We start from the raw sequence: 22,572 nt of genomic DNA, 5'->3' as shown, positions 1-22,572 counted from the left end.
CATTTTTGTTGTTCAGTCGCTAAGTTGTGTCTGACTCTTTGGGACCCCACGGACTGCAGCACTCCAGGCTTCCTTGTCCTTCACCATCTCCCAGAGTTTGCTCAAAGTCATGTCCATTGAGTCGGTGATGCCATCCAACCATCTCATCCTCTGTTGCCCCCTTCTCTTCCTACCCTCAGTCTTTCCCAGCATCAGGGTCTTTTCCAATGAGTTGGCTCTTCTCATCAGGTGGCCAGAGTATTGGAGCTTCAGCATCAGCTTCAGTTCTTCCAAAGAACGTTCAGGATTTATCATTTTATCCAAGTTGGAACTTAGACCCAGAGACATGAAGTCAGGATTCATGCAACTCACTCGTAGCAAACCAGGTTTGTTCTTGTATGCCACAGATATTTACAGAGAACTTACCACGTGTGCTAGGTCAGTGGTTTTAATTGGTGCAGTTTTGCTCCCCCAGGACCTTTGAAGCCTTGAAGAGATTTTCAGTTGTCCTAGCCCTCGGGCAGGCTACTGACATCTAGTGGGTGGAGGTCAGGGATGCTGCTGGACATCTTATGGTTCACCAGGTGATCCCCACATCACAGAATTAAGGACCCCCCAGTGCCAACAGTTCTGTTGTAGAGAAACTTTGCTCTAAGAGGTAAGAGGTTTTGCCTTCCCTGTTCTCAGGCACTGTGCATTCTGGTAGAGAAGACAGATTATAGAAATTGATAGACGCATATAATGTAAAAGCAAGAGGTGATGTGTGCTGTGCAAGAACAACAGGCGTGAATGGAGGAGGTGCTGAGGCAGCTGTTTTATTTATTTATTTATTTTTTAACTGAAGGATAGTTGACCCGCAATGTTGTGGGGAGAGAATTATCCAGGCAAGGGGACAGATAAACAGGTGTGAAGACTAAGGAGGAATTGTCGAGTGTTGTTTGTGAACAAAACGGAAGAACAGCAGGAGACAGGGGCTCAAGGCAGCATCTCCTAGACCAGGGTGAGGGTCTGGCCTGGAGGGTTCCGGGAGGGACAACACCCTAGCCATTCTGCCTACACCACTAACATCCTTACTCAACTCAATTTCCTTCCATCTCTGAGCAAGTGGAACAGTATTAATTTGCTTGGTTTTTAAGTTCCACCTTCTGATCTTCCAGACGTGGTTGCGAGGTACATTTCTAATTCAGCTGGGTCTCACTTTAGAGCCAAAGTGACTTTAAAAAAATCAGACACGGATAAATCAAGAGTTCTTATTTCAATGATTAATTCCCACTAAGCTTTGACATGCACTAGCCTTGGGGAATGTAATCGCAAACCTGGTAGATCCTGCCTTTCAAACAGACGTGTTCTAGATGGTTCCTTCCACTAGTAAGTCTTGTAGCTTTTTCACATGGTTTGATTTTTGTCTTTAGAAATCTCACCCTGTGCTTTTGCCATGGGCTTTTGCCAGGGATGCTTGTCCATCTGAGTGAGGAACCTGCAGGCAGGTCTTTATCTTTCAAGGGCTGGTGGCCTTTCTGGAGGCTTCTGAGCCCAGCTGAAGGTCCTCACTGCATTCAGGGGCGAGTACAGAAAGGGGTCTTGGAGCCTGTGTTTGAAGGGAAGGCTGGAATCTCTTCTCATTTTGCTGTTCCGTTCAGATTAGTCACTCAGTCATGTCCAACTCTTTGTGACCCCATGGACTGCATCAGGCCAGGCCTCCCTGTTCATCACCAACTCCCGGAGTTTACTCAAACTCATTGAGTCGGTGATGCCATCCAATCATCTCATCCTCTGTCGTCCCCTTCTCCTCCCGCCTTCAATCTTTCCCAGTATCAGGGTCTTTTCAAATGAGTAAGTTCTTCACATCAGGTGGCCAAAGTATTTAGTCATAAGTCATGTCTGACTCTTGAAACCCCGTGTACTGTAGCCCTCCAGGCTCCTCTGTCCGTGAGATTTCCCAGGCAAGAATACTGGAGTGGATTGCCATTTCCTTCTTCAGGGGATCTTCCTGACCCAGGGATTGAACCCACGTCTCCTGCATTGGCAGGCAGATTCTTTACTACTGAGTCATCTGAGAAGCGAGAACTCATCAGAGTGACCAGTGTGATGGCTGAGAACCCGGGGACGGCTCTGGTAGGGGCATTCTCCCTTCTTCTGCATCTGGGCTGAGGTCAATCCTTTTGAGAGCGTCGTACCACCGGGGCTGGTTAAAAAGTGCAACTGCGCCTTGGTAATTCTTGATAGCAGTTACTCATTTTCCAAGCATTTCCCATCTGTTTGCTCAGCAGGGGACTTCGTGGGTTGAACGAAGGCCTTCAAATATGTGCCCATGTTCTGACCTTCGTAAACCTGGGGATGTGACCTTATTTGGAAAAATAAAATAAAATGTCTTTTCAGATGCAATTAGGTTAAGGATCTCAAGACCAGATCAGCCTCAATTTAGCATGAGCTCTAAATCCAGTGTCCTTAATGTCCTTATAAGAGGAAAAAAGGCTGAGGGAGACTTGAATCTCAGACACTCAGAGGGAAGAAAGCCAAACAGAGATGAGAGACTAGCAGTGCAGCTCAGGCGAGCCAAAAAGCCACCAGTGGCTGGAAGACCAAGGAAGGATGTCCCCCTGAGAGTCTCTGGCCAGAGTGGGACCCTGAGGGCATCTTCACTGTACTTTTCTGGCCCTTACAACTGAGAGAGAGTCAATCCTGTTGCTTTAAGTCACCAGATTTTTGGTCATTTCTTAGGAGACTGATAGAGGGCTATGAAACTCTGAGTATGTGCTGAATATGTTCTCCCTGAAAGTTCCCAGCAAAAAGGAAATCTCACAGCCTGAAATACTCAAGCTGAGGGGTCAATAAGGGTCATTCCCATAGCTCTGACCCCTCGCGAGATTGCAGCTTCGTCGCAGCTTCTTTTGCCTCCTACTCCACATGGTCCTCATCACATCACAACATACAAGCGAGCATGCCCAATCTTTTAGATTGTTTCCTTATGCTTCTTTGTCAGCCCCTGGATACCGATACCCTCCCGCTTCCCTTCCCTTTTCCATTCCCGTTGTTGTTTAGCCACTAAGTCATGTCCAACTCTTTGCAACACCACGGACTACAGCCCACCTGGCTCCTCTGTCCTGTGAGATTCTTCAGGCAAGAATCCTGGAGTGGGTTGCCATTTCCTTCTCCAGGGGATCTTCCTGACCCAGGGATCAAAGCCATGTCTCATGGCTTTTACCACTGAGCCACCAGAGAAGCTCCCTACGATGTCTGAAATAATTTTTTGGTTTAGTTTTTTCTTTTTTCCCTGTTATCTTTAAAAATTACTTTTAACACACAGGTATGCCAGCGCAGCCGTTTCTGAGCATTTTTTATATTTGTGCCCAGCGCACAGTGATCAATTGAGCGTTGCGTGTTTTTATCAAAGGAAACAACACAAAGATTTCTCCAAAGTCCTGTTTGACTGAAGATGATTAATTTAAATTTTCACATGAGCAGCATAATGCTGTTAATCATTTAATATGTTTAATCGTAATCTCTGTAATTCCTAATTAGGTTTATTAAACTGAAACATCCAGCAGTTACACACAAATCCAAATCTAAAGTTTCCTTCTTGGGAGGAGAAGGAGCAGGTTTTTCATTTGCATTTGAACAGCAACTTCTGACTGAAGGGGAAAAGTGGGTTGAAGGCCTGAGAACTAGCCTGCTGCTTCTGCAAACTTAAGAGTCTTGTGTTTGAGCAGTAAGACCCCAACCCCTGAGAAAGGGACAGTCTCATGATTCAAGGTCATTTCCATCTTGTGGATGTGTCTCCAGATCTCATATCGTGCGTGTGTGCATGGTCAATCGCTTAGTCATGTCTGAATCTTTGTGACCCCATGGACAGAGGAGCCTGGCAGGAGCTGTAGCTCCTCTGTCCATGGGATTCTCCAGGCAAGAATATTAGAATGGGTGGCTGTTTCCTCCTCCAGGGGATCCTCTTGACCCAGGTTATTGAACCCATGTCTCTTGTGTCTCCTGCGTTGGCAGGCAGATTCTTTACCACTTCACCAGCTGGAAAGCCCCAGGAAGACCCGGCACAGCCAAAAACTATAAATAAATATATAAATATCAAGTTTACAAGTGTCAAAGTTGTAATACTGTTCTTCCTCTCACTTGGGGGTAGCAAAGGAGACAGTTCACCCCTTCACATTCGTTTCTTCCTTTGCTCCTAACACATTCACCCATTCGGTCGGTGAGTCAGCCATCCAGGAGGCAGACATGTGTCGTTTGTCTAGCATGGCTCAGCATGTGTCTCATGCTGGTCATGTCACCGCCCTGCTATGGTCCCCAAGGAAAAATTGTATCCTCTTGATCTACCCTTAGGGTTCTTTAGGTCCACCCCCTGCCTCCCTCTGCTGTGTCCTCCCCTACCCTTCCTTCGCACATGCTCCCTCCGACCAGTGACATGGAGGTCTGCCTGTAGTCCCAGTCTCCCAGGGGTGCTGGTGGGGTGTGAGTTAAAGTCAGAGCTTAGTCCCCTGCCCAGGAATTGAACTGGGTAGCCTGGATGAAAACCATGAATCCTAGATACTAGTTCCCCAGGGGCTAGAGGCTAGAACAAACTTCCCCAGGCCCTTGCTCCATTGAAAAATGCATTTCTCAAGGAGGCAAAAACTGTAGAAAGAGGTACAAAATTTATGATTAGAGACACAGCACAACCAAGTTGGAGAGCGCACCGAGAAGCAGTTTGTTAAGACAGAAGCGAGGCAGCGATACACGCCCAGAGGGAAAGGGCGTCGGCATCCCCCCTAATGAGGAAGAGTGCGTTAACAAGGCAGTGAAGTCATTTATGTAGGGCATTTCTGCCAGATCTTTGTTTACACGCGTGCTCAGTCGCTTCAGTCGTGTCCGATTTTGTGTGACCCTGTGGAGTATAGCCCACCAGGCTCCTGAGTCCATGGGAGTCTCTAGGCAAGAATACTGGAGTGGGTTACCATGCCCTTCTCCAGGAGATATCCCCAACCCAGGGTTCAAACCCCTGCATTGCAATCAGATACTTTACTGCTGAGCCATTGGGGAGGCCCAGATCTTTGTTACCTTTGGCCAATTATCTCATTTCTTTTCCCACTCCTGACCTGCCCTAGGAACCTCCCCAACATGCCTGTGAAACTTTTTCCCAAGATGGATTTTTCCCAGAGGCCAGTGCAGGGTGGGAGTGGTGGGGGGTGCTTGGCATCACATATTATGGGGCGGTGCACCCTCCATTTCTACCTCCAAGGAGCCTTTCTGGGCATGTGTAGTGTCTCCCTTGCCCCAAGGATGGAAAATATATGACCTCTTGATCCTTTACTCAAACTGGATTTAGTCCCTTTCTGTCCTTGCCATAGCTGTTAATGTCCCCAGGAGAAAAAGTTTGGCTCTTTACCCTGTTTCTGCTATTGTTTTCTGTTTCAAAGTGCACACAGAGGCTGATTGTAAATATCTAGCCTGGAGCCCACCTGCCTCTTCCTCGGGAAATGTAAACGGCAGGCTCGTTGTACACGCCTAGCTTGGAGCCTGTCTGTCTCCTGCCTCAGTCCCCTACGTCCAGAATTCACCTCTCTGCATCTTGGCACATACTTTGCACTCCACTGGTACAGCATCACCTTTTCTTTTAGACATGTCCCACGAAAAATGTAACCTCAAGACTCAGCAAGCCTGAGGAACCACCAGCCATCCGGTGTGTCTCTGATTTAGAGTGACTCAAAGCCCTAAGGGTCACTCTGACCCCTCTTAATAGTCTGTTTAACCATTGCCTTTTCTGCCCCTTTCTCTTCTACTAAGCTAGACACATGTATGCTTTGGAGGATGAACTTATGTGCCTAGTAGATAGTAGTTGCTCAGGAAAGATGTGTTTATCAAACAGATGGGAACCTTTCCTTCCTGTTTCCTTAATGAGGCTTTTTGCACCTCTCCTTTGACATTTTTAGGGCTTCCCTGGTGGCTCAGCTGGTAAAGAATCCACCTGCATTGCGGGAAACCTGGCTTTGATCCCTGGGTTGGGAGGATCTCCTGGAGAAGGGAACAGCTACCCACTCGAGTATTCTGGCCTGGAGAACTCCATAGACTATTCCATGGGGTCACAAAGAGTCGGACACAACTGAGCGACTTTCACTTTCACTCTCACTTTGACATTTTTTGTAAAAATCACCATCGGTCTAAAAAATACCTTGCCTTCCACTTACTGATTGTGTCTTGTGCTGGGAACTGTGACATGATGGCACGTGTGTTGCTGTGTTTGGTCGTCACAGAGCCTTATACGGTATGCACCATTGTTATTATCTAACTCAATGGATATAAATTTGCGTAAACTCTGGGAGACAGTGGAGGGCAGAGGAGCCTGGCATCAAGCTGTCCATGGGGTCACAAAGAGTCAGACGTGACTTAGCGACTGAACAACAACATTGTTACTACTCCTTTTTCAGGGTAGAGAAGTATCACCATCCTCTTTATTAGATCCAGCAGCATTAGGATTATGACCAAGTGCATTATCTTCTTGACACAACCCTTGGAAGTTGAAGTAAGTATCTGGTAGGGCTCTGGATACCGAAGAAGCTTGGGAGCATAGTTCACCGGCTACCAGAATGTCTTACCTTACAAATGCAATTCAGTGTGTGTTGCTGCTGCTAAGTCACTTCAGTCGTGTCCGACTCTGTGTGACCCCATAGACGGAAGCCCACCAGGCTCCCCCGTCCCTGGGATTCTCCAGGCAAGAACACTGGAGTGGGTTGCCATTTCCTTCTCTAATGTGTGAAAGTGAAAAGTAAAAGTGAAGTCGCTCAGTCATGTCTGACTCGTAGCGACCCCATGGACTGCAGCCTACCAGGCTCCTCCGTCCATGGGATTTTCTAGGCAAGAGTACTGGAGTGGCTTGCCATTGCCTTCTCCGTCAGTGTGTGTTAGGAAGGAGATTTCAGTGAAACCTGTCGATAAGGACAAGGGTTGATGAGAATGTCACTGATTATGTCCGTGTTATTAGTTTTGTCCTAGTTACATGCTTCTAAATTGCTCCTAAGTACGAGAGTGAAAAGGTTGGCTTGAAGCTCAACATTCAGAAAACAAAGATCATGGCATCTGGTCCCATCACTTCATGGGAAATAGATGGGGAAACAGTGGAAACAGTGTCAGACTTTGTTTTTGGGGGCTCCAAAATCACTGCAGATGCTGATTGCAGCCATGAAATTAAAAGACACTTACTCCTTGGAAGGAAAGTTATGACCAACCTTGATAATATATTAAAAAGCAGAGACATTACTTTGCCAACAAAGGTCCATCTAGTCAAGGCTATGGTTTTTCCCGTGGTCATGTATGGATGTGAGAGTTGGACTGTGAAGAAAGCTGATCGCCGAAGAATTGATGCTTTTGAACTGTGGTATTGGAGAAGACTCTTGAGAGTCCCTCGTACTGCAAGGAGATCCAACCAGTCCATTCTGAGGGAGATCGATCCTGGGTGTTCATTGGAAGGACTGATGCTAAAGCTGAAACTGCAATACTTTGGCCCCCTCATGCGACGAGTTGACTCACTGGAAAAGACTCTGATGCTGGGAAAGGTTGTGGGCGGGAGAAGGGGACGACAGAGAATGAGATGGCTGGATGGCATCACCGACTCTGTGGACATGAGTTTGAGTGAACTCCGGGAGTTGGTGATGGACAGGGAGGCCTGGCGTGCTGTGATTCATGGGGTCGCGGAGAGTCGGACACGACTGAGCGACTGAACTGAACTGAACTGACGAGCGGACGATCTCTCCTTCATACGTTTGACGGCCTTTTTCATGGGTTTTCTATCGTGTTTTAGCGAAGCAGACATCTCCCGTGAATGGCGTCTACTGCCACCTACAGGCAGTTCATGCTAATTGCAGAGAAAGCATCTAGAGGCATCTCTGAAACGTTAGAACTCTAGAACTGACCATATGGAAGTGGCCTAGATGATTAAAGCAGATGTTACTTTTCTCTTGGTTCCTGCCTCAGTGCGGGTATCATTGTAATGTGTTATCCAGGCTTTTCCTTGGAGGATGGGACTGAGTGGGAGGAAGAGTAACAAATTATACTGGTAATGTAACATTGTCAACCCCAACTTTGGCCAATATAACTTTCTAATATAGGTGCTCTGTTTCTTCATTGTCCAACACAGAAGCCACAGCCACGTGTGGCCTCTGAGCACTCAAAAATGTGGCTACTGTGAGGGAGGGACTGAATTTCCCATTTGATTTAATTTTAATTTATTTCCGTTTAAAGAGCCCCATGGGGTCAACTGTCATGAACAGCACAGGTCTGCAAAATCAAGAAGGAAAAATTAATTAAAACCTTGAAAAAATTTAAGTCCATCAGATGGTTACTTGGATTTCAGAATACCAAACAGCCTTTTCAAATGTTTTTTGAGATTTACTAATGTTTTTATCTGCACAGCCTTTGGCAGTTCAGTTCAGTCGCTCAGTCGTGTTCGACTCTTTGCGACCCCATGAACCACAGCACGCCAGGCCTCCCTGTCCATCAGCAACTCCCGGAGTTCACTCAAATTCATGTCCATCAAGTCAGTGATGCCATCCAGCCATCTCATTCTCTGTCGTCCCCGTTTCCTCCTACCCCCCAATCCCTCCCAGCATCAGACTGTTTTCCAGTGAGTCAACTCGTCACATGAGGTGGCCAAAAGTAGGCATATTTTAAGATTTTGAACAGCCTGGATGAAAGGAGGATTCTCCTTTCTAGATGAAGCTTTCTCTAATTACCTACTGAAACTCCGTGCCCCCCAGTTCCAGAGAGTCCCTGCCCTTACTTTATCCCCCTCCCTCTTATCTCCTTCCTCCAGCTCTGTATTTCTTGAGTTTATTGTCTGTCTAATTCTTCCGCCATAAGAATTAGATCCATGATAGTAAGGATCTCTTTTTCCTTCGCTCATGGCTGAATCCTGGATCTGTGATGGGCACTCAGTGGTCTTTCAATAAAACTTTGCTGAATGAATGAATGATTCAGCAGTTTCTTCCTGCATCATTCCTTTGTTCTGGCATTTTTCTACCATTTTGAGGAAGCAAAAGCACACTGGATATATGTGGAGTCTAGAAAAAATGGTATAGATGAACCTATTTGCAAAGCAGGAATATGCACACAAACGTAGAGAAGAAACTGTATGGATACCAAGGGTTATGGTGTGGGGGCAGGGTGAATTGGAAGCTTGGAATTGACATGTGTACACTATTGATGCTCTGCCTCATAATGCACTGTTGATGCGATGCATAGCCTAGATAACTAATGAGAACCTGCTGTATAGCTCAGGGAACTCTACTCACCGCTCTGTGGTGACCTAAATGGGAAGGAAATCCTAAAAAGTGGGGATATATGTATATGTATAGCTGATTCACTTTGTTATACAGCGAAACTAACACAACACTAAAGCTACTATGCACCTATATATATATTTTTTATGAAAAGCACACTGCAAAGCACATTCAGGTCCACTCAGAGCCTCTTTGCTTTGCTCTTGTTCTTTTAGCAGACAGATGACGCGGCGCCCACGGATGGCCAGCCCCAGACACAGCCTTCTGAAAACACGGAAAACAAGTCCCAGCCCAAGAGGCTGCATGTCTCCAACATCCCCTTCCGGTTCCGGGATCCGGACCTCCGACAAATGTTTGGTGTAAGTACTGCCTTTCTTCTCCTCTGCAGTGCCCGCTCCGGGGCCCCCAGAGTCCTCCCCTCCTCATGTAATTTCTTAATACAAAGCGAGCAGGGGTGGGGGAAGGCATTTTCGATCCTAGTCTGTGGGTATTCTTTGGCCAGGATCTCCATGATTTTAGTATAAATTTCTCTGCTATGTTCACCATGTTTGCACTTGGACCAATGGTACTTCTTCGCGTTAGTAACTTGAATGTCAAATGGAAAATAGGCTCCCAGGTGCTTGAAACAAACTCATGGCTGGGGACCCATGTGACAGCTAAAATAGTTATGGGCCATCTTGGTTTTTCTCTCTATGGCACTTGCCAAATTATTGGGAAGAGTGACTCATAACATATTTCTGCAGACCTTGCTCTTTCCCAGGTACTGAGCATCTAGATCTCAGAGGTGATTGTAGAGAATAGTTAGTTCTGCATAAAGCCTTGTTAAAACAAAACCACTGCAGATTTCGGAGTCTGACTTGCATCCCGCCATATATGTTCTTCTGGAATCCATGGTGAGGATTCAGAGATTTAACTTCTGAGATTATATGCCACAAATGACAGTCTTGCCCAAGCACCATGACAGAACAGGGAGCAAGGCAGAAGCCACCACCGACCCGGGGAAAAGAATGAGAGTCGCTTGCTCAGGGGACGTTGTGACCCTGATTCTCTTTTGGAATGACCTTTGCACCATCCATCTTGGGAAGGGATGAGCTTGCCATCTCTTTGGGCTCAGTTCCACCAAAGGACAAAGCTATGACAGAGCTTGGATATCATACATTTTTTGCAAATACAGTCACAGTCCCTTTGTCTATTTCAGCCCAGCATTGGTGGGAAATGTCTGTGGGTTCAATGAACAAAACTACATCCTTAATGTTCGACTTAAGAGTAAAGGTTGGCTGACCAGAGAGTCCCCTTCTAAGAGCTTTTGGATGGATGCAGAGATGACAAAAGGAATAAGAAGAGGCTCAACTTTCCAAGTCTAGGTCTGGGCCAGGTAGACCTCATTCTCCATATGAAAACACCAGCTCTGGCCATCATTCCGCGATGGTAGGGTGAACGCGCATGTTTTCTTTAGCATGCATGATGTTTATCAAGTATGCATCAGACACAAAAGCCAAAGAAATGTCCTCATAGCTAAGATGCCCAGGCCTGAATCCTGACATTTCAGTGGAAAAGGTCAGCTTGTGCTCTTTTATCTCCCTCATTTGGTAATAACCTTGAGTTGAGCCTCTAACTCTTGCGGAGCAGAGATACCCTCGGGCAATTTCAGGTCAAAGATGACTTTGAAAAGTGCAGAGCATTCAGAGCTAAAGTCGAGGTTAAGTGTGTGTGAAGTGAGGAGACCAGGTTTGAATGATGGGAGGCCTGAGGAGTTGGGTCCCTTTTGTCAGGTCGGGTTCGAAAGTCATCTCGCTTAATCTGTCTTAACTCACCAAGTGTCACTGGGATGTTGACTTGTTATTTGGTCCTCTGAATGACCATCCTGTGCTCTTTTCGGGTGTCACTCATTGCAGCAGACCCCAACTCCCACCCCTGAGGATGGCTGTGTGCTCTCTGGTCTTCTTGGTTATCTTGAAAGTAACCAGAGGGCTCCACTGCAAAGGTATTCAAAATATTCAGAGCTAGATGCCAAAAACAGATCCTGCTTGCATGAATATTTGAACCTCTCTGTTCTTACTGGGTGGTACTGGAGAGGTGGTACAGAGCAAAGTCTTGCCAAAAGAAGTGGCGTGCTACCAGTTGTCAAACCTTGATCAGAATCTACTAGTTTCAGAGCTGCTGTTTGTAAAAGTCAGAATTTTCAAGCAACTGACAAGATGTCGATTTGACAAGATGATAGATACACTTAGGATCCGTCTATCGATTCAGAAGACGCAGCACACAGTCGGTCATCCTAAAATTCCTTCAGTTCATCACAAGCTGCCTCTGTGTCCATTTTTTAAAGTATGCAAGATTTTTTGGTGGGCTTTGTGACCATCCACTCCAGTATTCTTGCTGGGAAAATTCCATGGACAGAGAAGCCTGGTAGGCTACAGTCCACAGGGTCGCAAAGAGTCAGACACGACTGAGCATGCTTCTGCGCACACACTTCTGTAAAAATCATCCAGCACCTACAGATTCCTGGACTCTGCAATAACTGAGGCCTTCTTGGTTTACAACCACCATTCGGAAGACATGGAATTTTAATCCTGCAAAATCTATTCTTCCTGGGCAGACATCGGTGGTGGCCACCCTGCTTTGGTTGTCTGCTACATTTACAGTCATGAATCACATGAAAAGGCATCTGTAAACTTTCAGACTGGCTTCCCACTCTCCAGCTGAGAGAATTAAGCGTGGTTTCCCCTTTCAGGTCACAGTTACTCTAAGAAATTGCATTTTAATCCCAATCAGCTGTTTTCCACATCACTGGGATGTGACATGTCATCTCTCCTTTTCTTGCTGTATTTTGCCCTGGTTCCTTGTAGCAGAGGCTACAAGGGGAGAGACAGCAGAGAAAAAACTCACAAAGATTTTTTGCATTTTCCTTCTTGGTTTGTTTTGTTCAGTATGGCCGTGGGGACTGCAAACCAAAACCACAGCACAAGCGTAAAGAGACTTTCTTTCCCAAAGTCCCTGACACCCGGCAGTGCTCTGAACAGGTTCTGTATCCATGCATCATTCAGCCATGATGTTTGTAACCCCTACACGCCTATCGGTTACCGCAGGTGCCTTGTTCCATTTTAATCTGTGGCTTTGGTGCCTCTTTGTCACAATCCTCGTTTCCCTTCTTCCACAGTTCACTTTGTATCTTTTGCATACTTCTCTTTCAGATGGATGTGTTCCAGTATTTGGCATGAAACCATCCAGATCATCTTAGATTTCCTAGGGTTTCCCTTTCCGATGGAACATCCCTTGATCAAAAAATTTTATGGCCACTCCATCCAAAGCAGAGGCCAGAGAATTTTTCATTATTTATTTTTGGCTACTGTAGGTCTTCGTGGCTGCGTGTGGGCTTTCTCCCGTCATGGCAACCAGGGGCTACTCTTCATTGTGGTGCAAAGGCATCTCCTTGTGGTGGCCTCTCCTGTTGCAGAACACAGGCTGTAGGGCGCATGGGCTTCAGTAGTTGTGGCACGTGGGCTGAGTTGCCCCATGGCATGTGAGATCTTCCCTGACCAGGGATCGAACCTGTGTCCCCTGCATTGGCAGGTAGATTCTTAACCAATGGACCACCAGGGAAATTGAGAATCCAGAGTCTTTTTTAAAACATCAGTTGGCTTGTGAATGAATGGATCTCTTATATTATCAGGGGCCTTGGTACTGGAAGTTTCACTGGAAAGGATGTGAGTTCTGGCCCTGCTACCTTCTTGAACATGTCAGAGGTCGCGAAAGAGCATGTGTTTCCTTTCCATTTGAATTCTCCATGGGCCCGTGAAAGCATTGTATGGATTGCCATCAAACTAATCACAATGTCTTGGTCTTGAATAAAAAGCTCAGTTGAACCTAATATTTAAAAATAAGCATTTGTGAAGTGAAAGAGGTAGTTATGGGCTTCCCAGGTACATCAGTGGGTCAAGAATCTGCTGGCAATGCAGGAGACATAGGAGATGCAAGTTTGATCCCTGGGTTGGGAAGATCCCCTGGAGGAGGGAGTGGCAACCCATTCCAGTATTCTTGCCTGGAGAATCCCATGGACAAGAGGAGCCTGGAGGGCTAGTCCATGGGGTCACAAAGAGTCAGACACGATTGAAGCGATTGAGCACGCATGCTTGCACGCAGAGGTAGTTCTAGATTTAGGTCACAGAGACAAGCCATTTTATCCTAGAGTTGTCTTCAGTTAACAGCTACTCAGGGAGTACTGGGTTCAGATTTTACCTCATGCTTGTCCATGTGACAGCCGTGCTTTCCTATCAAAATACAGGCCTTCTGGGCATGAGTATGACCCACTGAAGTCTCTATTGTCACCAAAGACAGATTGCGTGGCTTTCAGAGCATGCGGAAGAAACTTTCATTAAAAGTAGAAGAAGAAGGAGAAGGGGCTTTCATGATGACTTTTTAAATGACAAAACAGAGATATTTTCCGACATGGCAGGGTGCCTCCTTCTGTTTCCACATCTGAAACATGAAGACAGCCCTAAGATAACCAGGATGTTGCCTTTTCTTAGCTTCCACGCACATTCTTTGAATTCAACTTACTTTCATGTTTTATACTGTATCCACTGAACACCTTTCAGAGGTTTTCAGAGAAATATTATTTGATCTGAGCCTGTCTTGGCCCAAGTGTTTGCCTACAAGCTCCTGGATTTTAACCTTGATGCATCTGTCGAGACCCCTCCGGTTAAAACTGAGACTTTGTCGAACATGGCTGAATGCCGGTGTTGGGCAAATAGATCCTAGTTATGTTTGCGAATGAGTCGTGTCTATTTAAATTGAAAATGTGCCAGCTGTGTTTACATCATTAGTACCAAACTTCCCAATTAAACTGTTGATACTATAAATATAGCACACAACGGCCTTGAGAAGGGGGCTTACATCAGCGTTCTTCTTACGGCTTGTTTCACTGGCTTTGAGAAACTTCCACCCCGTGGCAACTGCCAGAGAAACAAACATTGGAGACCATTTCAGGGCATCTGGTGCCATTGTTCCATTTAGGGAATGACACATGCGAAGATTACTCTTTGATTGGTGCTGTCTCAACCAGCAGCTTCCCAGGTGGCTCAGTGTTAAAGAATCTGTCTGCCAGTGCGGGAGACACAGGAGACTCGGGTTCAATCCCTGAATCAGAAAGATCTCTTGGAGGAGGGCATGACAGCCCAGTCCAGGAGTCTTGCCTGGAGAACACCATGGACAGAGGAGCCTGTCAGGCTACAGTCCATGGGGTCGCAAAGAATCAGACACAACTGAGCAATTGAGCACACGTGTATCTCAGTCAGATCTTTTTCCTTTCTTTCTCATATTTATTCCACTCATCCATGTATTCCCAATCCCTGTCTACTGGCGTTGACTTAATATAGTTATGAGGTGGATATTTCCCATGTGTAAGGAGCATGGTGGAAACCAAGCAGGACCCCATGAGGTTTCTAGGCACAAAAGTCTGTCTGTGTCCCCTTCTCCAATGGGCAGGTTCAAACAGTTGCTCAACAGTGAAGGGAGGGGAGGCCGAGAAAAGGGAGGAGCAGTCAAGAAACAGTAGTGCAGCCTTAGGGCAGGTCTTGGTTTCCTCATAAGGGATACACATGGCAATATCTTTGAGCTCTTCAGCAGAACTGTAACCTCCAACAAATGGAAGATGTTAAGTATTTGATGGAATTTCACTCCTCATTCCAGAGAAAGTCACAGTTCGCCCATCACCACCTGAGACCAAATGATCTCTTTAACCAGATCTTATTTTAAAGGAAGTGCGTTTGTGTTGACTCCTTTGAGAAGGTTCCGTGGATGACATTTGCTTGTTGGTTTTAGAGGAAGTCCTTTCCAAGTTTCTCTATCCATAAATATGTGTGCTTCCTGTCTCTTAGGCCTGAAATATACATGCTAGCATCTGTGTGGACTGAATATCCTAAGGGGTTTATATCAGAATGATGACTTCGGAGACAGTCACAAAGCTAGAGGCCTTTTTTTTTTTTAACCATGGAATTCACTTCATCTTTCAATGCAAATCTTGCATTTCTCAAATCTGAAAATCATCTTCTCTTTTTAACAATTTTCTCTGCCCAAATCTAGGGCATGGAAAAAGCAGTAGAACCATCTTGTCTTCACCAAAAGAATTCCTAAGTGTCCACTAATTGCAGGGTGAGTGAGTTGCGTGTTTCCTGGTATGTCCATAGGGCATGCTCGCCGTGTAGACCTTCTGTCTTCTCTCCTGGTTGAGCCTTCTTTTCTTGGTTTCTTTCTCTCCTTCTCCCTGAAGTCGAGAAGCACAGTAAGAAGCTCAGTAAGAAAAATTCAAGTCTGTAATCCCCAGGCTGAGTACATATCCTGAGGGATGGGCACCTTTCTGTGGCCCAGGATGACTTAAGCTTTGCATTTCTTTTTCTCATAGTCAGAACTACTTTCATTTCAAGGTTTTAAGCTATTTATATTCAACTGGAGTCTGCGTTTTCCTCTTTCCGAGGGAATGTAGATTTATTTGTATTTTCCAGAGGATAGTATCTGTATATTCTCCCTTTTTTTTTTGAACCTCAGTAAGATCTTCTTGGCACTTACAGTCTGAGTCTCTCAGTATCCTCTGAGTGGGGCCCATCGGTCAGGCAAGCTGCCCCTGGTTCTCTGGGTTCTAACTGCTTGTTCCCTTTCTCTCCTGTCCCTCCCACCCCATCACCCAGTCCTCTGTGACACAGAAGCTGCGTAAGACTTTCCACCCAGGGGAGAGAGACAGAATACAGAATTTCCTAGGGTAATAAAAGATGTAATAAAAATACCCAGGCTGCAAAAGCAAAAAGCAAAAATGTTGCTGTTGGTGTTCAGTTGCTCAGTCATGTCCAGCTCTTTGCGACCCCGTGGGCTGCAGCACACCAGGCACACCTGTCCTTCACTGTCTCCCAGAGCATGCTCAAATTCATGTCCATTGAGCCAGTGATGCTATCTAGCTATATAGCTTTGACTATATGGACCTTTGTCGGCAAAGTGATATCTCTGCTTTTTAAGGAAAGTTCCAAATCAGGGAAAAAGAGCCTGGAAATATTACTTTCTGTAGTTCTTTATGTGTATTTTAATCCCTAAAGCAGGCATTTGCTCTTATTCTGCATCAGGGTAAAATTTCTATCTGATTTTCCCCTGGGCCTCGTCACTTACTTTTATGCCACCCTCTCCTACCTACCTTTATGTAGAACACACCACGCTCAGAAAATGCCCACTCAACTTCAAGCAATCTAAGAAAACCGAAAGAATTCCAGCCTCAGGGGACAGGATTTGGGATTATCAGATGCTTCTGGTTCAGGGTCCTTGTTCTCATTTTTTTTTAAGTATAAATCACAGATTTCTTGATGTGTATTTGTCAGGAGGACTACAGGAAATAGTCAGTCACTAGCTGTATTAAGTTACAAAGTATAAGGCACAGCAGTTGCATGTGATTTCAGATGGCAGATATTTTAGTAAATTTAAGTATGACCCAAACATTGTGCGGTGGTGGGGGTTTAGTCTCTAAGTTGTATCCAACTCTTGCGACCCCATAGACTGCAGCCTGCCAGGTTCCTCTGTCCATAGGATTTCCCAGGCAAGAATACTGGAGTGGGTTGCCATTTCCTTCTCCAGGGCATCTTCTCGACCCAAGAACTGAACTTGGGTCTGCCCCCTGCCTTGCAGAAATATTCTTTACTGGCTGAGCCATCAGTTAAAGTACCATTGTGTAGGGCATACTTATCCTGAAAAATCTGAAATTTAATGGAACAGCTGTAGTTTATTGGTGAAACTTTGTCATCTGAAGTGTTGTTTCTCGGTTTGAATACGTTGAGTTTCTTGCATTGTTCAGAAAGCCTATCCATGCTAACCGTCTGAAATCTATGTGTTTGTTTAACAATATGGAGAATCATCTTGCAAGAAGGACATTTCAACCTGAGGATAGACAGCTGCAGTGGTTTCTTGCTTGTAAAGGGTGTCTGTGTAATGGATATTCCTCTTATCTTTACTTCTCTTATATGGCCTGGCTACTCCTGGCTTTTATGAAACCAAGGTCCAAAATCCTAAACATCTCATTTTAGTTGGATATTTTAAGTTATCAAAATCCCACTTCACTAAGGATGTTTCATCCAGTGGCTAGTGACCCAGTCTAGAAGGACCATTGTATGTACTAGCTGTCCTTAATGTTTGCTGCTCAGTGCCTTGGAAAGCAATCAGTCATACATCAAGAAAGAAAACCAGAATTAACCTCTTGCTTACATACTTGGTACTGGGTCCCTAATTATGGTATCTCATAGGATGGGTTATGCCATAATATGGAAATAATACATGCAGTTGTATTTTCTCTTGGTTCAAGTGCATCATTTAATGATAGGAAAACATCAAATGAATATCCTTGATATTAAAAGAGAGAAAAAGTGTGACTTGGGGAACAATTACCCATGCATAATCTGATTGACTCTGTTTCTCTTCTTGCTTATAAACTATTTCTATTTTTTTGCAGCAATTTGGTAAAATCTTAGATGTTGAAATTATTTTTAATGAGCGAGGCTCAAAGGTAAGCAACTTAATTCACTTTAGAATTGTTTAACTTTATTTTGAAATGCTTGTTATAAATACGGGGAAACAACTGCACTGTTTTAATCAGCACGTTGTGAAAATACACTTACGTGGGAATTCCTTTAAGGACCGTCCCCCCCCACCCCCATTTCCAAAATGGTGGGGAATACACTGGATTCGATTTAAAATGTATAAAGGGGTATTTGAAAATTGCTGTTTTATAGATGTCTATATATCAAGTTTCCAGAGGAAAACTACCCATGCTTAAAAAAATAATGTTGTTGCTACATTTTTGTTTTTCAGTGATAATTATGTTCTTTATATTAAAAAGTGAGTTCATAGTCTCATGAGCAGGTAAATATGTGATTATTCTGTATTAATAAAGTGCAGTTATTTTCCTGGGTTGTAGGGGAGAAAATTTCATATACACCAACCTTTTGAATAAAATTTAATCCATTAGTCTGTGTACCCAACCACATTTTGCAATTTGCCATTGCTCTGAGTTAGTTTTTCCTAGGAAACCAATTTTTAAGTGGATTTTTCTTATAAGTAACAGTGTTAGTAAAAATCAGAGGTTAGGGATTTCCTTGGTGGTCCAGTGGTTAAGACTTCACCTTCAAAGGCAGGGGGTGTGGGGTTCGATCCCTGATCAGGGAACTAGATCCCACTGTGCCTAATGGCCAAGAAAAAACAAAGCATAAAACAGAAGCAATATTGTAGCAAATTCAATAAAGACTTTAAAAATGGTCCACATTAAAAAATTTTTTTTTAAATCAGAGGCTATATGGGTGAACTCCAGCATCTTCAAAATACAAACGTATTGATAGAAAAAAAAAAAAAAAGCCGCCAAACTCTTCTAAAGCATCTGTGTCAGTGACCATCTAAGACCAGTGCTCACACCATCAGCAACATCTGGAAATTTGCAGAAATTCAGAGTCTCAGGGTCCAACCCAGACCTATTGAATCAGATCCTCTGGTATTGGGGCCCAGCAATCTGTGTTGTAACAAGCCTCCCAGGGCTATGGTTCAAGTTACAAATCCTATGTCTCCTTATTCTCAACACACGCCCAGGCATCATTTGAATGCAGACTACCCCTTTGCCCACTAGGATGGGTGGCTCAAGTGTCCTTTTTCTACTTGCACTCACGGAAAATGCAGGTGCCATTGGACTCTCCCTGGACAAAAGCGGTGCGCTGGGCAGAGCAGCAGATGCTGCGAGGAAGGTGAAAAGAAATGAAAGTGAAGGTCACTCAGTTGTATCAGACTCTTTGCGACCCCATGGACTTTACAGTCCGTGGACTTCTCCAGGCCTGAATACTGGAGTAGGTAGCCTTTCCCTTCCCCAGGGGATCTTCCCAACCCAGGGATCGAACCCAGGTCTCCCGCATTGCAGGTGGATTCTTTACCAGCTGAGCCACAAGGGTGGTGCCAAAGACTTGGATATTGACATCAGAACCTAGAAAGTGAACACATCCAGTAACTCCGCCCGGCTTCTGGTCCCCCAGGAACGTTCAGCTTCCTTCTCACTTGCCCAGACTGTGAAAGTAAAAACGGAGAGAAATTCATTCCCAAACACAGAGAGATCGCAGGTTTAGCCCCAGAGCTTTCCTTATAGAGACTGTTTGGGACAAGCCAGTATCCAGAAGTGTTACTTAGAGAAACACGTTTTGGGACTTCCCAGACGGTCCAGTGGTTACGACTCTGCACTTCCACTGCAGGGGCTGCAGGTTTCATTCCTGGTCAGGAAGCTAAGGTTTCATACGTCATGTGGTATAATAAAGAAGAAGAATGGGTTTTATTTAAGGGGGGTTGCAAAAGCCAGTCTTCTGGGTGTAGGAACCGCCACCTCCCCACAAAGCAATCATTTATGATTCCTTGGGCAGCCTGCATAGGTTTTATATTAACTGACTTAATGTTAACTGGATTGCATTAACTGAATAGGAGAATACTGATTGAATTGAGAAAAGAAAATGCCAGTATTCTCTTTGCCACAGCCAAAATGGTGTTGTGATATGCTGGATGAGTAGAAAAAAAGAAAAAAAATCAATTCATTGCACTCTGAAGTTCTGCTACTTTAGGGGCCTTGTCTTTCTGCTCTAATTTCAGATATTTAGAGTAATCCTTGTAATATGTCAGTAGTTTGACCTCCAGGCTGGGGGAAAATAAGTTAACTCTTTTTCTGCTCTGGTATGAAAAACCATTACAGGGACTTTTTCTACATGTACAAAGCTACGTACATTAAGAGAAAAATGTGCCTGATCCCTTTCACTTATGATAGATATATCCTGGGTGAAATTGTAGAAGATGACATGGAAAGTTGGCCAGCTTTCTTTTAATCCTGAGTCCCAAGCACTACTGCCTTTAAAGTTTTCTTTTCTAAATTCATATTTCACATATATTTTGTTTTTTGACTTTTGCCAGTTGGAGGAAACTGTTTAACTTTTTTTTCCAGAGTTGTTTGAGGACATTAGAATATCGTTTGTTATTCTGAAAGTACAGTGGTGATGCTATTTTTAAGATTTCTTCCGTCATTCCTGTGATGAGCCTGTCTCTGGGGCTTTAGGAATAAGACCATTTAAGTTTGCCACATCCAGAGACTGATTTTGTGAAGCCGTGAAGCTGCTTTTTTTTTTTTTTTTCCATGAAAAAACATTAAAAATAGCCTCTCTCAGTGGGTTTGCTGAAAGAACCAGTCTTGCAGGTGTTAGAGCTGACTGGTATCACTGGAGTGTCCTGGAGACACTGTGTTCAGGAACTGCTGAATAAAGGTAGCAGCCCACACAGGAATATCTTTCGTAATTGAAAGCGAAAGTGTTAAGTCGCTCAGTCATCTCTGATTCTTTGTGACCCCCCCGAATGGTAGCCCGCCAGATTCCTCTGTCTGTGGAATTCCTCAGGCAAGAATACTGGAGTGGCTTGCCATGCCCTTGTCCAGGACTTGATGTTACCCTTAATGGGAAAAGTCTTATGGAAAGGGACATTTCCATTTCAATGGTTGAGAAGCCTACACCGTCGGAATGACCTCATTTTCATCATTTGATGGTGGAGAAGCAGCCAGGAAATGGGACAGCCCTTACGAGCTAGGATCAGGCCATCTTTGGGAACCTTCCCCAGGACAGTCACTCAATGCAGAGTGAGGATGGCTGTGTGTTCTGGGGGTGGTTGGTGTGTGTGTTTGTGTTTGTGTGCATCCATGCATGTACACCTGTCCATACATGGGCAATATCTATATTATCCTGAGAATATATAATGTACAAGTTCATGTGTATACAGATATCAAGTAAACAAGGAAATCACATTTTAAAAGGGTCTGCCAGACTTTGCGGAGAAGGCAATGGCAACCCACTCCAGTACTCTTGCCTGGAGAATCCCATGGACGGAGGAGCCTGGTAGGCTACAGTCCATGGGGTCGCTAAGAGTCAGACACGACTGAGCGACTTCACTTTTCACTTTCATGCCTTGGAGAAGGAAATGGCAACCTACTCCAATGTTCTTGCCTGGAGAATCCCAGGGACAGAGGAGCCTGTTGGGCTGCCATCTATGGGGTCACACAGAGTCGGACACGACTGACGTGACTTAGCAGCAGCAGCCAGACTTTGAAAATGCAATGAGCTGGCATTTCAGGGGTGAGAGATCCTATCATTCAAGTTTCCTTTTCAGTTCAGTTCAGTTCAGTCGCTCAGTCGTGTCCGACTCTCCGCGACCCCATGAATCACAGCACGCCAGGCCTCCCTGTCCATCACCAACTCCCAGAGTTCACTCAAACTCATGTCCACAGAGTCGGTGATGCCATCCAGCCATCTAATTCTTAGTCGTCCCCTTCTCCTCCTGCCCCCAACCCTTCCCAGCATCAGAGTCTTTTCCAGTGAGTCAACTCATCGCATGAGGTGGCCAAAGTATTGCAGTTTCAGCTTTAGCATCAGTCCTTCCAATCAACACCCAGGATCAATCTCCCTTAGAATGGACTGGTTGGATCTCCTTGCGGTTACAAGGGACTCTCAAGAGTCTTCTCTTTTAGGAGATTTTAAAACCTTGTGTTTACCTCTGAAACATTTTGTCTGGTGGGATAGACAGAGATGGCTGTGTTTTCATAGACCTAGGAAATGTGCAGTCTGCTCTTTGATTCAGTGGGATCTACAGTACTGGCTTGGGCTTCCCTGATGGCCCAGTGGTAAAAAATCCTCCTGCCAATACACGAGATGAGGGTTTGATCCCTGGGTCAGAAAGATCGCCTGGAGAAGGGAATGGCAACCCATTCCCTGTATCCTTGCCTGGGAAACCCCAAGGACAGAGGAGCCTGGCGGGCTATAGTTCATGGGGTTACAAAAGCGTCAGACAGGACTTGGTGACCAAGACGAGAAACACAGCCTTCGTTTCACTCCAGTACCAGACTAGTGAACCAGATGTGAGACAGACAGAAGTGCTTCCTGTCCTCAGACTTCCCTGAGTATCTGAGAGACAGATCCTGAAGACAAACAAGTGTGATACAGTTTGCTATGTTCCCTGGTGAATGAGAGGCTGCTGAGACTCCAAGCAGGCAGACCCATCTTGTTGAAAGCCAGGAGGGCTTCTGGAAAGAAGGGGCATTTCAGCTTGGAGAGAAAGATAAAGTAAGATTTGCCCCAGGGGAGGGAAGGAAGAAAGATGGTTTTCTAGGGAGAAGGGGCTATATGAAGAAAGGTGATTGGGAACAAGTGTGCAGTAAAGCCCTTAGTCCCACAGGAAATTGAGTCTTCAGACCCTTAATCAACAGCTCCTAGGTGATAGGAGCTCTCTGTACCAGAAACTGGAGGAATTG

At 45.1% G+C, this 22,572-nt stretch overlaps 1 protein-coding gene across 9 annotated transcripts in view; it reads left to right on the top strand.

Annotated features, from left to right (window-relative positions):
* The window catches only part of RBFOX1 (RNA binding fox-1 homolog 1), a 411,330-nt gene that overhangs the window by 256,991 nt on the left and 131,767 nt on the right, over positions 1-22,572 (top strand). For 8 of the 9 annotated variants that reach the window (XM_055409444.2, XM_055409440.2, XM_055409443.2 and 5 more), the window contains exons 3-4: positions 9,455-9,598; positions 17,719-17,772. In XM_055409444.2, the coding sequence (XP_055265419.1) occupies positions 9,455-9,598; positions 17,719-17,772 (198 nt within the window). The remainder of the gene's footprint in view (positions 1-9,454; positions 9,599-17,718; positions 17,773-22,572) is intronic. The other variant, XM_055409439.2, reaches the window with a different exon arrangement.

This window comes from Moschus berezovskii, chromosome 27, assembly GCF_049115385.1.
Source record: "Moschus berezovskii isolate FMDL1 chromosome 27, NW_MosBer_1.0, whole genome shotgun sequence".
NCBI lineage: Eukaryota > Metazoa > Chordata > Mammalia > Artiodactyla > Moschidae > Moschus > Moschus berezovskii.
The sequence above is the reverse complement of the archived record's forward strand: the minus strand, read 5'-3'. Positions and strand labels throughout refer to the sequence as shown.